This window comes from Onychostruthus taczanowskii, unplaced genomic scaffold (assembly GCF_017590055.1).
Source record: "Onychostruthus taczanowskii isolate IOZ18803 unplaced genomic scaffold, ASM1759005v1 scaffold150, whole genome shotgun sequence".
Lineage (NCBI taxonomy): Eukaryota > Metazoa > Chordata > Aves > Passeriformes > Passeridae > Onychostruthus > Onychostruthus taczanowskii.
In genome coordinates, this window is record NW_024498686.1 from 713108 (window position 1) to 728035 (window position 14928).

General features: G+C 38.2%; 1 protein-coding gene across 9 annotated transcripts in view; it reads right to left on the reverse strand.

Moving 5' to 3' along the window:
• Positions 1–14928, reverse strand: part of PDE5A (phosphodiesterase 5A) — a 105698-nt gene that overhangs the window by 15023 nt on the left and 75747 nt on the right. For 8 of the 9 annotated variants that reach the window (XM_041398942.1, XM_041398938.1, XM_041398935.1 and 5 more), the window contains 8 exons: positions 13934–14023; positions 12599–12736; positions 12083–12150; positions 9868–9976; positions 8070–8154; positions 5144–5319; positions 3689–3748; positions 451–597 (listed from right to left, as the gene is read on the reverse strand). In XM_041398942.1, coding sequence (XP_041254876.1) covers positions 451–597; positions 3689–3748; positions 5144–5319; positions 8070–8154; positions 9868–9976; positions 12083–12150; positions 12599–12736; positions 13934–14023 — 873 coding nt within the window. The remainder of the gene's footprint in view (positions 1–450; positions 598–3688; positions 3749–5143; positions 5320–8069; positions 8155–9867; positions 9977–12082; positions 12151–12598; positions 12737–13933; positions 14024–14928) is intronic. The other variant, XM_041398936.1, reaches the window with a different exon arrangement.

The window sequence follows — 14928 nt, forward strand, 5'->3', positions numbered from 1 at the left end:
TGTATTGGTAAAAACCTTCAGGGAAATTCCCACAGCCCATCATAATTATAATCTGCTTCAGTCTTTACTGTCTCCACAACCACAAAGTTCCTCCTAATCTCTAATTTATTATTTTGTAGGGAAAGACTAAGATGATTACTACCTCATATGGACATAGTGAACAATGTTATTCTCCTCTTTGTAGGAGTTTTTCACCTCCTGAGAAGTTGTTATCCTCTCCCTCCTCAGTATTCTGTTTTCCAGTCCATTAATCATAGACTGTAAAATTATTAATCCTCCAGTAGAACGAAACTGAGGACAGACCCCAATTCTTCATATCACTTCCTAGTTTGTTAATTACTCCTTAATACAGATGTCCAATTCTGTTTACTGTGAGATCATCTCACTGCTCTGAATTCTTAATTATTAAACTGTCTCTTTCTGTGGGGCAGTATTTGGCAGCAACCATACCTCGTGTTTCATTTGGAAATTTTGCACCAGATTGAGGTCTGTGAACATTCGAATTGTGCACAGTGTTGTTTCAAAGTCTGACAGCTCAAAGTCACTGAAGTAGAAGTCAGTCAGGTTGAGAGTTTGTGCAGATGGCACTACAGCAGCCTGGAGAAGAATGAGAGAGCACAGCTAAGCACTAGGGCAGAGAGAGTAGAACAAATATCTGCTTTTTCAACAGACTAAAAAGAGACATTCAGTTTTACCTTCATGTGATACTGAAAACTGATGATTGCTTCTCATTTACTTCCCCATACCTCTCTTGTTTAACACTACCTTATTACCTCGGATTTAGCAAGCACTTTTCCATAGACAAGAGAACAAGGGTAGAATTACCTGGTCAGTCTGGTTATCTAAATCACCCAAGGCAAATTGTTACCAAAAGTATTGATGAAACTGGGAGAAGGAGAAAATAAGGCAGTAGAGTTATGTGTTTGTTTTTATGGATATGCAGGGAGCAAAATCCGTAACTGTTGGCATTTTTCTAAAAACAGTGAGGAAAGATGTCAGTAAAACAGATTTGCTAACAGAATCAACATTCAGCATGATGGAAGTCAGAGCATGTCCACAGGCAGAGCTTCCTTGGGGCTAGAAACCTGAAAAATTAGAGTTCACCTGTGATCAGGTGAATATACAACCATAAACCTTCAATGTGAAATTTGAAATTACAGGGTACACAATACACCCTCCATCCTATATGTTTTTAAATCTGAGTTTTTAATTGTCAGTAATATCTCCATATATTACATCCCTTTTCTAGTTATAAAATACTGAGTATTTATATTGGTTGCCCTTCAAAATACCAGTGTTGAGTTATGCTAAGTTTTATATTAACTCACATACTAACAAAAAAAAATGCCAAGTCTTATACTATAGAACAAAATTTAGTAAAATTTTCTGCAGTAGAATAAAAGGTGGGGTTCTCAGTGCTACTGCTTTAGAGCTGTTTCTCTTCAATATGAGTGTGGTCCAGAGAAAATCAGGTAAATCTGAAATGGTGAAGGAAATAAACCTTTGTGTTTGTCTTCCTCTTTGTAATTCTAGGGGAAAACATTTCTCCAGTGTAGGCAGCTGTGTCCCAGAAGGCTGAGGAACTGAAAAGGAAGCATTTGTCATCATCTACAACCTTAGTACATGAACATGCAAACCCACAGAATTATGGCTGCCAGCCTGTGTTCCATATCAGTTCACTGTCCTCTCTCGTGTGTCAGAATCAGGAAGTCACAGAAGATTATGAAAAAGAGTATTGACATAGGGCAAAAATGCACTCTTCTTGCACATTTCTTCTGCCAGTAATTTTGTGTCCCTGGCTGGATTCATGTGGGATTTCAGCTGTGAACACATGAAAGGCTTGCATGTTGGGTGGTAAATAATGCAACTGTTCAGCAAAGCCGCTGACATAATTTTGAAAAACTGCAACTGCAGGCTGGGATTTCATCACGAAAGGGGCTGCAAGGACACAGAACGAGCTCAAAAGAACACCTCACGCCTCACTTCATTCATAATTTATCTTTCCCTTCCTTGATCTCCTACCTTTTACAGCCACAACAGTAAGTTTCATTTCAGCTGAAATATAAAACCCGTGCACTCTATAGCTGTTTATGATGTTGTTTAACCAGATTAGCTATTTCCTTTTTCACTTAATGAAGCCACTAGAGCCTTCTGCCTCCTATTTTACAGCACAAAAGTTCATCAGCTATTTTAATTTCAATTTATTGAGCTATGGTTTCTGTAAATACATCGGCAACAAAAAGAAGGTTCTGGAAAACACGGGACCACTGTGTGGCAACTATAAAGAGTTTTGCTTACTTTCATCTGCTTTGGATGATAAAACACAGGTTGTAGACAGTACACAGGCTCAAAGGAGGTGACTGATGTAATAGGACAGTTCTGTAGCATTTGGAAGTGATGATTAAAGTAAAAAAAAAATTTGACTGCAGCCTATTCCATAAGGCAGATAATAGACTAGAATAGTGCCAGTTGGAAGAGCCCTACAAACATCTTCTAGTCCAACTGCCTGATAAGTATTTTCAGATTATTTAGAAGCAAAAGGTATATCCAGAAAAAAATTCTAACTGTTTTGGCCATATTTATATGACAATATGAGTGCAAAAAATAAAAACTAAAATCAAAATTTTATGAGTGCAAGTAAAAGGCCTGTGCTTGTGCTCTGGTATCACCTTAGAGAGTGGTGGCTGACACAGGCCAGGACTGTGCTAGGAAGCTGTGGACAGTTAAGACGTGCCAGAGGACACTGGCCCAGTTTTAGGTTTGCTGTGGCACTGTTTTATTGAGCAGTAATGGTGGAACCACAAAGATTTCATCACAAGCCCTGAGGAGAAACCTTAGGAGAAGAATTGCACTCTGGTCTTGTCATGGCTCTTTATTGATGAGCAGCAGTGTGGTAGGACTGAGGTTCAAAATTCCAAGTGACACCATTATAAAAAATATCCTTTTTCCCCACACCTTGCTGTGTCGCTTGGCCAGACCAGTCCCATTCTACCCAGCTCATAGTCCCTATGCCTTCCTTCCTCTCCATCCCTCCTGTTTGTTTTTGTGCAGCAGGGGTGATGCTATTTCCTTGGAATAGCAGCTGAAGGCTTGCAGAAACTAAGCACATGCTGTGCTTAGAAATGCACTTGAAATCCTAGCTGTAGTTATTCCTTAGGCAGTGGCTTCTAAACACAGAATTAAACATGAGCAGAACAGGACACTGCACAGAAAAGCAACTATAAAAAATTTAAATCATTGCATTAAAAATTCAATACAGAATTTATATGTAAGGCAAAAAAGCTGCAGCCATACTTGGGATGTTTGAAAGGTACCAAAGCAGTAAGATATACAGCATTCAGACTTAGCTGCAGAATGGAGAGTTCTCAAGTTTTGCTTCTGGAATACTTCATCATTATGAGTGTGATACTGACATTGCACCAGTGACTGTCAAACTCCTGAGAAAAAATCAGCCAGCACAGGTCTGGGTCTCACAGTGCTCTGGCCAGGTTTTTCTCTCATTGTAGACAGTGTAATCTTTCCCTTTTATGTGATTCAGCTCAGAAACCCATCAGCATGATATCCACTGTCATTTTGATTTCTGGAACATATGCTTCTGCCCCTTTAGGGATGACATCTGTGTACAGGACTGCAATGGGTTTTTCTACTAAAGCAGTATTTCTAAAGTAATAGTAAAAAATTCAATTACCACTGTTACCTGCAGCTCCCTCGTTTCCTCCTCAGCAGCAGAAGCATGGTATGAGAGAACCTGTGGGAAGAAAAGCACAGCCCTTAGTACAAACAAAAGAGCCATGTGGTAACAAGGTACCTTTCCTGGAGCAGATTTTTCAGCATTCTACTGCATTTGCTGATGAAATCTTCTGTTCATGCAGGGCTCAAGCCAGTTTTAGGGGAGCTCTCTGAATGCATATGAGGAGATATCTGCATCTTCTACAAATCTTCCACAGCACAGAATCTTGAGATAATTAGGCCAAGAAAACATAAATAGCTTCTATGAAAGAGCAAAGAACTCTGATTTTCTCTTTGGAAAGTTTTCATGGCCCAATTTCAAAGACAAATAATACAAGAAACAGCTCCTATTATGAGCCTGACATTATAGCCATAGTAATTCTTTCAAGAGTTTATTCAGACATGAAAGAAAGCTTTACCCTAACTGAAACTTGGCACACAAGTATGAAAGACAATGCCTCCATTTTAAATTAAAAAAATAAGTCCAGATTTTTAACTATTGAGAACATATGACATGAAAATGTTAGAGTTTTATTTTTTTGTAAAAAACCTATTTAATACACTAACCTATAATCTTGCTAGGACTTCCTATAGTATCTATAAAGGGCCATAGTAGGAGACAGAACTGCTAATTCACCATATAAGCAAATGATTTGGACAATAGTTTTATCAGCTTTTTATTTAACATGACCTAATACAGCTTTATTTGAGAACTGTAATGTTTCTCTTAGAGGCCACAGGGCACATAATCCCATTTTAGGAGCTCTGCAAACACTCTGTTTACATAATGGATGTTAGGAGATCCAAAGTCTACACATTCTTCACTTTCAGCTTCAAGTTATCACCCTTGAGTAATTCAGTTTCTCAGACTAAAGCCCTCTTCAGCTGTGAAGCTTAACAGGAACCAGTTCAAAGGCTGATGGTGACCAGATGATGTTCATCTTCATGTGGTTTGATGGAGTCTGAGGAAATTGCTGAGAACCTACAATAATGCTGCTGTTACTCCTGACACTGGTTTGTCTGAAGGACTGAGCCAAAATCATCACAAAAACCCTCAGACAAGAAGAGAAGCCCCTTAATCTGCCAAACCATTTCCCCCTTCCTACGCAACAGAACGCACCCACTGTGCTGCCAGCATGCAGCCTCATGGAGAGGAAGAGATGCCTCCAGCTCCCCACTAAATCTCAGGAGTAAAGTTAGGACACAGTACCAAATTAAAGGGTCTGCTGGCAGAGTCAGAAACAAGCAGAAAATTCCTGAGCAGCTCAACAGTCCAAATGCTGCTCTCCTGAGGGATAACAATCTCTGTTGAGTGTCCCTGTGAGTAGCTGCACTTACATGCAGAACAGAGAGGGTCTGGGGAACATTAGGATCTGTTTGGGACTAATTAAGGACCACCTAGATTTGGGCTCACCTCTAGTGTCACCATCTGTTTGGCCATGGCTCTTTCTACAGCCTCGTACATCTGTGTGTTCTGGATCCCCAGGCCACAAAAGATGACAAATGCTTCCAGGAACTCCTCATCATTTCTGTTGAAAGCCTTGATTTTCCCTGAGTTTTCTTCCACCTTATTCACAAGCTGGCAAACCCCTATGTCAGGACACAGAAACAAAAGGAAGTAATACAAAGAACATATCACCATCAGCAATTAAGTTTAGGACAGATAAGCCTACAATATAAACCACCAACACATAGGAATGCTTAGGATTTTGCCTTTTTTTTTTCCCCTCCAAGAGTAGTTTCAATGTATTATAAAATAAACGTTAAAATATTATATATATGTTGTAAATTCAAAATATTTATTAGTATTTGTACACCAAAAATGTAGGGCTTTAGAGACTTGATTGTTCTGTGAAATTCTAGGGTCGTTTTCATGCTAACTTTTATTATTAATACTATTCTAGATTGATTTAATCCCTAAAGACAATTTGTCCTTTGGAGGCTAATTAAATTTTTGCAACCATGCCAAAAGAACATTTATCAAAGTCAGAACAGTGGTACACAGAGTTTTCACTTCCTCATTTGAGCCAGTACTAGGATTTTTTTTCAAGTAAATGAGCTAAACAGGGAATACCCAAGTTGAGGTTCAAAGCTGAAGTACACCCGGCCATTTTTTTGAGGATGCTGTTGAATTACAGCCTCTTGCAAACACTGCTGAACTCCTTGAGAAGCATCTGACTGAATTCAGCTTAGGTTCAAACATGCTGATATTTACATTTGTTAATTTTCTGTTAAGAATTTTAGGCCTTTCTGCATACAATATCATTGAAGAAGTCTGACAGGTAACTCCTACCACACCTTGCTGCAGTTTAAGTCCCTGACACCGCTGTGAGCAGGGGGAAATTCAGAAATACACCTGCCCTTAGTTTTATCTGCTAAGATTAGAATACTAATTAAAGCAGCTGAATTACAGGAATATGTTGTCTTTTGTGATGAAGACTGTCTTAACGGAGTCCAAATTTTTTCTCACTCCCATGAGCATAAAAGCTGCATTTTCCTGGACAAGTGCCAAGATAGTCCAGCTGCAAATTAAAAATTCTGAAACAAGTTACCACATGTGCATCTTCCCTATTACAGCTGATAATAAAACTAAGGAAAAAAATACAACACACACAAACTGTGGTTGTAGAAGAATGTTGGCCTCGCAAGTTTTGATGTCTAGTGACAATGCAACATTGTTCTGTTTCCAAATTGTATTCTGTTTGGAGAACTTTGCATCAGAGTCTCCTCTAAAGAGACCAAGACCATTCTAGCCGTAGCCATAAGTGTAATGGCAGGGGATGGGGGTATCTGAATATGGCAAAGAGAATTCTGAACCTTTATGGAATGAGATGGAAAGGAATGGATCAATGAATCACATAATCCCATTAGAAAAGGATTCATTCAAATAAGGAACAAGATTAACTTTCCCTGGGAAAAAAGAAGCTGACTTACAAAACTCTTCAGGAAAATCCCATGAAACTGACCTTCAGATTTCTGTTTAGTACAGCTTATGACATTATAATTATTTCCATAGCAACTGTGATGTAATGAACACAAGATTAAGACCCAACAGTGAATATGCCACAAAAGTAAATTAATTCTTAAAAGACACAGTATTTGAACGTAAATGTCTCTTAAAAAATTAGAGAACTGCAACAAATATACTGTGTATTACTTAAAACTCTAACCTCTTTCAAAAGCTTCCCCAAAGCTCTGAGAGGTCCATTGATTACAAATTAGGGAACTCCAAAGCCTTTCCTTGGGACAGAGTTATAAAATCACAGCAAGATTCTGTAAAGCTTTTACCACATACCTGAGAAATGCATAAGTCAGGAGAATAAAGTTCTTTTCATCTTTCTTGCTAGTAAGATTTGCTCGGGTTTCATGTGGACAGTTTTTCTCACCCCCATCCCACTTCCCAAATTCTGGTTTGGGGTATCCTAATCTTAAAAATAATTTTAAAGAGAAACCAGACTTATAATAATAGTCATAGATGCTATGTAATATTGTAAAGGAACTTCTGGGTACTATCCCAAAGACAATTTCTTGACCTCACCCTATTAAATAATTGAACATGAGGCAGCTGTGAAGCCATAAAATACTTCAAAGAACATTTCCCAGGAAGAATGACTCAGATTTGAAAAGCCCACCTAAATGGGTGGCCTGATTGAAACTTTCAGTTTGAACTTCAATAGGAAATCTCAATAGGAAAAAAAACCCTGCAGATGCAACTGTTTTATCAATAGCTTGCAGCATGGTGAAATATCCCTAATTAAAGCTCCACAGTTAATTTTGGTCTTCTAGGGTTTGTTGCAATATTTAAATAAAGTAATAAAAGAACTCATGAAAGAGGCTAATAGCAAAAGAAATTTCAGAGAACTCCATTAGATAAAGATGAGGTTTCTCTTTCTGCCTCAGATGTTAGAAAACTAAATCTGTCTTCAAAAAAGGGACATCATATTTACCCTATAAATTGGGCCATGCAATTTTGCTATCATTCTCAAAAAAATATTTTAATATCATTAAAAAGTCATTCTTGGAACTCTTAATATTTACTTGCCAAATTTTTTAAAGCTGATGAAATTGGATCCATTCTCCTGTCTAAGGATCAGTATATTTTATTTTCTGTTTGCTTGTGGGGCTTACTGATGCCAGGAACAAAGGCTGACATTCTCTACTCTTTGGCAGCTTATTAGGTGAGCAATTTATATTCAAGGTTCTAGTAGACTTATTAGACGAGAACATGATAATTAAGGATCTTCTCTCCTGGCTTGAGACTGCATGTTGCTGTGATTTTACTGTGGAGCACATAAATTTATCTATGAAATGTACAGCATTATTTTTGTTAAGATACCTACCTATCACTTTATTCTTTTTCCCATTTTTTATTGGTGTACACAGCAAACTCTTTATGTTCCGACTTACATTTTCTGCATTGTCATTCTGTTAAACAAAGAGAAAGATACAGTTACAATTTTAAAGGCTGTTTTTCAGGTGGCTGAAGTGAAAAAGCTGTAGAGCTGGGCTCTACAACTACTCTTGGCTTATATCTTCCTTCAAAAAGCAACCAGGTGATCAATGAATTTGCCCACAAACAGCGGACAGGAAAAGTACTACAGCTGGGTCAGCATCTGCACTCTTCCCAGGACTTGCAGCATGTCCCATGCTCTAACAGAAGGAAATGAATTTATTTGGGGAGTGGAAGGATAGAACAGAGATAATGCCTCCATTTCAAACACCTGGAGAAAAAGGCCACAGCTCTGCTCTGACTGCCCCAGGAATAATGAGGCAGTTGTTGAGAAGTACATTTGGTCTAACCTCTAATTCTGTTGGTGTGTGTGGCACCAACAGAAATAGGCACATGCTAATATTTCTGATCAAAAGGTTATCTGTTTTTTTCTGTATTGTTTCTTTGTGCTGTGCTGCTGTGCAAGGACTATAGAGAGTATCTTGGCAGGATTTTTGTGAGGTGAGTAAGTGTGCTGTTGAAATGTCCTCCAACAAAAGAGGCAAACCAAGGTTTCTAGGGCACTGGCAACACCGGGGATTTCCCTCATGTCAGAATGCATCAGCTTTCAAAACATTTATCCTACTGCCCTGCTCCTGCAGTAGTGCAAGTGCTGTCTCTGTGTTGCTGAAAAACATTTCCAGATTGCTTCTAAAAGTACTATTGCTTTCTTTTTATGGGTTTCTTTTACATACATAAGGTGAATTCCAGGAAAAAAAGAAAAGAATCAAAATAACTCTAACCCTACTGAACAGCCCGTTTCCAACAAACAGTTGTTTGCATGATTCTCAAGGTCTTAATTTATTTTTAAATGTCTTCAAAATCATCACCTCTTTATTAATCTATAAAGTATATCCTTTGGATTCTGTCTGTATTTCCAGTCCTGCTGTTAACACAGCGTTAGTCTGAGAACTCAATTCCTGTGTTGCTCAATCCATATAGAAACCCATTTCAGAACATCCAAGAAACCTTGCACAGGAAAAGAAAGGGAGACAACCCAGCTCCCCGCCATGAGCCTGCCCCTTCTTTCCACTTACTGGAACAATCACACTGAGCACTGTCTTTTCTGATCATTTTGTTGTGCATCTCAGAACAAATTTTGGTAAAAAGCCATCTGCTGGACCATAGTAGCTCCTCTTCCTCTCACTACCCCCTTGCTTACAGGCTTAACCATAATAGTAAGAGCAGACATCTTTCTAATTTCTGCATTGAAAATACGGGAAAATACATAATGAAAAGTTTGCTTTTTGCTGATGATGACCATGAAGGAAACCTGACTGGAACCTGAGCCTTGCCAAGTGACCTTCCCTCCTCACTCTCCAGTATCCCTGTGCTCGGTCATTCACTGCATCATCAGCTCACACTTAAGGAAGTGTTGGGCAAAAGCTCCCAAAGAAAAGTGAACTTGATCCATCTCCACTGCAGCAAAGAACTTTCATCTACAACATTAATCTGTGCCAGAACAAGAAGGGAAAGGAAAGGATAAAAGGGAAGGAACTTCTGAGAGCCTCCCAACACTCGTGGTGTGTTTGCACCATTTTAACTGGGGCCACCTTGACAGAAATAAGGGGAAAGCAAAAAAGGTTTAAAAGTTAAAGAGAAAAACATTTTCCATTTCTGAATTTCAGCCCTAAGCTTATTTTACTTACTGTCCATGGAAATCTTCTGTCTTTGCAGACATCTGGGATGTTGAGTGGCTCCATTGTATTCTTGACATACTGAGCATACATGTAATTGATTTTGTTTGTGTCATAGTCCCTGAAGGATACAACAGTATTATTATTATGTGCTTTGCATAAAAGTGAGTAATTTCCTTATGCCAAGCAGGGAATAGGAATATCTTTCCCACATGAGAGAAGGATATATAGATACAACCAAAAGATCTATAATGGAGTTGAGTTCAAATCCTGTACCCTAATCCAGCTGTCATCACAAAATGCAGCATGTATTGGTGCATGCTTTCCACCATTTCTTTAATGTTCAACAACATTAACACTGAACACCAAACTGAAGAAATAAACAATTCCCTACAGTTTACACAGATGAAGGATAAAGAATGAACAGCTGGGTTTATACAGAAATAAACAGAACTATTTGAAAACAAACTGCATTCACAAATCTGGTATGCCTGAAAAACCAATACTGGATGAAATTCACATATTAGTTCAAGAGAGTGCAGTAGGTATCACTTGTGAATTTTCTGCTGCTAAGTTAATTTCAAGTTCTAAAAGTAAAGAGACAATCAGTCACATGGAGGTTTTGTTACTGAAATAGAACAGTCTATTCCAAATCGGGACATAAAGTATCTTTACAGAATCAATAATCTTCACTTTTTTAGCCACAATTTATTTAAGGTATTTTAATTCTCTTAGACCCTTTGCCTTCCTTGGAGGAGGACATATATCCCACTTATAAACCTATTTCCATCAAGCTCCTGTAGCGTGTCCCTCCAACATTAGACTTGACTTTCATTACCCTCCTGGTGTGAGGATGTTCCAGGGCTGGAGAAGAGGAATTATTCTTTTGTTATTTCACACATACAAGGCAATGCCCCACAATTCTGAAAAGCAGTCTGATTTGGGGCTTGATTCAGTGTCCTTGATTGCATAACAAGCCTGAAATGTTATATTAATATAAAGTGATACTTCCCATCTAATTCATGCCTTTATATTTCTGTTCTTGCCTGAAATTGTGCCCTTCAAGCATAGCAGAAGTTGTAACTGCAATGGTTGACTCACAGTGCAGTCCTAGGCATTTACTGTTGCTATCTCATGAATAAGAGTCTGATAGGCAACTAAACCTCCAAGATTCCTCTTCCCTATCAGGTATGAGAAATAAGTTCCTGGCAGCCCATGCAAGCAGTAAATAACATTTTAATTCCATTAACTAGTCACCATAAAAGGGATAGTGAGGAGGAAGGCTCCCTTCTTATAGAGAAGAAAAGGACTAAAGAGGAATTTTCTTTTTCACCTGTGATCTTACCAGGCTGTTATACCTCTGTACTTTCTGGTTGAACACTGCCAAACTGTAATACAACTCAACAGCTTTTAGTTGCTCAAGTCACACACTTTGGACATCATTCTCTAATATGGGGAGTTAAACTTAATATGATAAATATTTACTGCAAAACAACATCAAAGGGGCTCAAAGTCTGTTTTCTCCCTGCATAAAATATCTGCAGTAGAGTATTTTATATACAACTGTGTCTCTTTCTGACAGTATTTGAAACAACTGTTTTTGATGACAGAGACAGTAATTTTCAAACTTCAATAGAGAGGTTCAGGCTAACTTTGGGAACTATTTTATCTGGGTATTTTAATTCAGCTCTTTATCTCTTTTTTTTTTTTTTCCTCCCAGTTCAACTCCTTAGTGGTTTCCCAAAGATAAGTGAGAGATGGAGCTTTAGGACTCCAGTCTTGATTTAGTCAGACACATTCTTTGAGTCATATTCCTTATCTCTGAGTTGAGGATAGCGATTAAAATAATTGATTAAAAGCATTATTTTGGTTATTATCTACTAATTTGCATACGTCTCCTTTATAACAATCATCCACATAGATGTCTTTGAAATCAGTTTTAGAGCAGCTCCTCTGTGCATTTCCATAGCTTAGCCTTGAAATACAAATATGTTCTTAGACTGGCAAAGTGAATCAATCAATCCCTACTCCTGCTCCGCTCAGTGGGACCTTTTTAAGGCAAGAGAGTTGGTCTATGCCCACTTCAGGAGAAAAGCTGCTCTATCAAAATAGGAGTAATACATGGGATCCAGCAGAAATAAGTCTGTTATTATGAAAAGAATATTAAAAGCATAAGTTACTTCAGAATTCTCCTAGGATGAACGAAAGTCAGAATTAATTGGTTTACCTCTTCAGATTTTCAGCTGAATCCTCTAATTCCTCAGATTCCATGTGAAAGACACTAGAAAATGTATCCTGGAATATCAAGAGGATGCTTGAATACACAGGTGTATAAGGTTGTCATTATTTAGAACAGTATTACTCATTAAAACCTTGTTGCAGTTATCAAGGCCCATTCTGTGCTACAGACAAGTGTAAAATTTAGCTTCATTCCACATCTGTCATCAAGCACACTGGATCCTACCATAAGAGTATCTTTTGATACAACTTTTAGTATCATTGAAGTGTCTTGATCTACTCATGACCCAGAGAAGAAATAAAGCTGTGCCAAATTTCTATGTCAGAACAGAAATTCTATAATTACACAAAGGCCAGAACCTCTCATGTCAACACCCAACCTGAGCCAATGCCATGAAAGAAGATAGAAAATGAAATGACAACGGAACATATGAGAATGGAGGGAAGCCAACCCCACTCCCAGGGAATAAACACTTCTGCCTTCAGACAGAATTAACATACTCACTGGACAATCTTCATCCACTATGAAGATGGTACACCTCTGCACCTGCATGAAGGATATTATAGTGGCTGCTATCTTCTTCAGGATCACCTCCAAAGACTGCTGCTCTTCAAAAATCAGGCTGGCAAGGTCAAGCAGCACCTGAAGAAAAGGTCATTTGTGAGGGTTTGACTAATTGTGATTTATGCAATAATTTTTGTTACTTATGTCTTTGAGTCTTCTCCTCTCCCTTGAATCAGGGAAGCCAATGTTTATGTCTGTGACCAGAAGTAAGTTTTGGCTTTCACAGATTGCAAGGTAACAGTCAGTATTAGCCAGTTTTTATGGAAGAATTAAATAACACAATAAGCTGATGTTTTCATTCAGTCAGAGAAGCAGAATAGATTTAGGCATTAATAGGTCAAATGAAACCATTTCAAAATTAAATCCAGAAAACACAGTTACTGTCCTTAGGAAACCTGTTTTCCTATGGCTCATGTGTGCATTTTCAAACCAGTGATATTTACATTTTCTAAGACTTTTGAACACAGTTGTTCTTGGTTGTAATTCTACAGACCCTAATTAACTCATTTGGTGAAAAAACCAATACAGTTTGCTGTATTTCAAAACTGCTGTTGAAAGACTTAGCTGCTCATATTTTTTTTCCTCACAAGAAACACGAAGGCATTTAATAAACCATCGAAATTTGTACCAATTTATAAACACTGATAGTCAGTTGGAAATTCAGACCTACCAGGAAAATTTTAAAAGAACTGCTGTCTAGTCTTTTCTCTGAAACATTATCTCATTATATAGGGAAAGCATATTCCCCCATAAAGGCCATGGCACCAACAACCCATCAAAACCAAGTCGGCAGCAAAGCAGAGCTATAGCAATCAGAAGGAAATTCAGTTTTCCATTTGATCATTACTGAAAATATGCTTAGTGACTGTTATACTAGTAACAGCCTAAAGGAACAGTCTGTATGCCCTCTGCTATTCTACAGGGATATTCCTGCCTGTAATTTCTGCAGTCTGACACCTCTGGTTGTTTAATACATATGGTGAGCCACAGGATAATTGCAGGCAATATCAAGTACATTAACATTGAATGAATTTTCTGACATATGGCTCTACCTGCTTTCCCTAGACAGGCCATTTCTCACAACCCAGGCCGCAATGCGCCCAGCCTCTTCCCAGTGCCACTCATGAGAGCTTTATCAGAGCCACACAGCATTCAGTCACAGGGATTAAAAGCAGCCAAGGAATAACTATCACATCAGAAACAGGAAGAAGAGGTGCTGATTACATGCAAGCCCTCCTGATTTCTATATCCCTGGGACAAACCTTTTGGCCATACCTGATTGCGCCTGTTCTCGAGCAGAGACGTCTCGTACAACTGAGCGTTGTGAAGAACAATTCCACAAAATGCCAAATATGCTGCAAAATCCTGGAGACAAATGAACATCGACATCTCACTGAGATTATGTCCCACAGCATCTGAATTTTATTCAAAGATAAGCTACTGCAGCGTTTTGTTTTCACCCTGAAGTATTAATTCATATTTTTGTTGGTTTTGGCAACGACACATTCAGGATCTGGGTTTTTTTCAGCTACTCCTAATTTCTTATTTCCTCAAGAATCTCTTCTCCTTTTATTTAGCTAAAATCCGAAGATCATTATCTTGGTATAAGTAGGGTTCATTGGAAAAGCAGCTTCAAGGAAAAAATAATTATGCAGCGATGCATATTTCAGCTAGAAAAACTGACCACAAACAACCAGCCTCTCTGAGGGAATTGAGTCTCTTGGGAACTGAAAATAAAGATTTGCTAACATAGCAAACCCACAGCTAACATGGCAAAACCTCAGTTTTTTCCTCATTCAGGATGGGATTAATTCTGATATCCTACAAATACTCAGTGTGCGTTTTATTTTAAAGGGAAAGTTTTCAAAGAGAAAGGATGAATTCTGATTCTTTTATTGCTGATTGTTAAGAGAACTTCTTCAGCCTGAGCACAGCCTGGGTTTTTCCCCACCAGTCTGAATATGAAGTCTGGAAATTTTTGGAAAGTAACTGCACTGGAAGAATTAGGAATCCATTATGTTGTCTGCTCTCCCGATTCTCTCATATATTCATAATTTATCTGAAGCCTTTTCCTTTCCTGAAAATCCTATACTGAGAAGTGACACGGTATTTAAAAGAGAATGACTCCACAAATTTCATTATTCAAATTGTGTTTGTTGGGCTTCCCAGGAGAGTTAAAACCAAGTAACTAAAAATTATGTCCACTGAAATTTATGCAAGTGTTTTACAATGCACTCCAGTAGAGTAAGCCTGTTTTTCAGAGATATGTG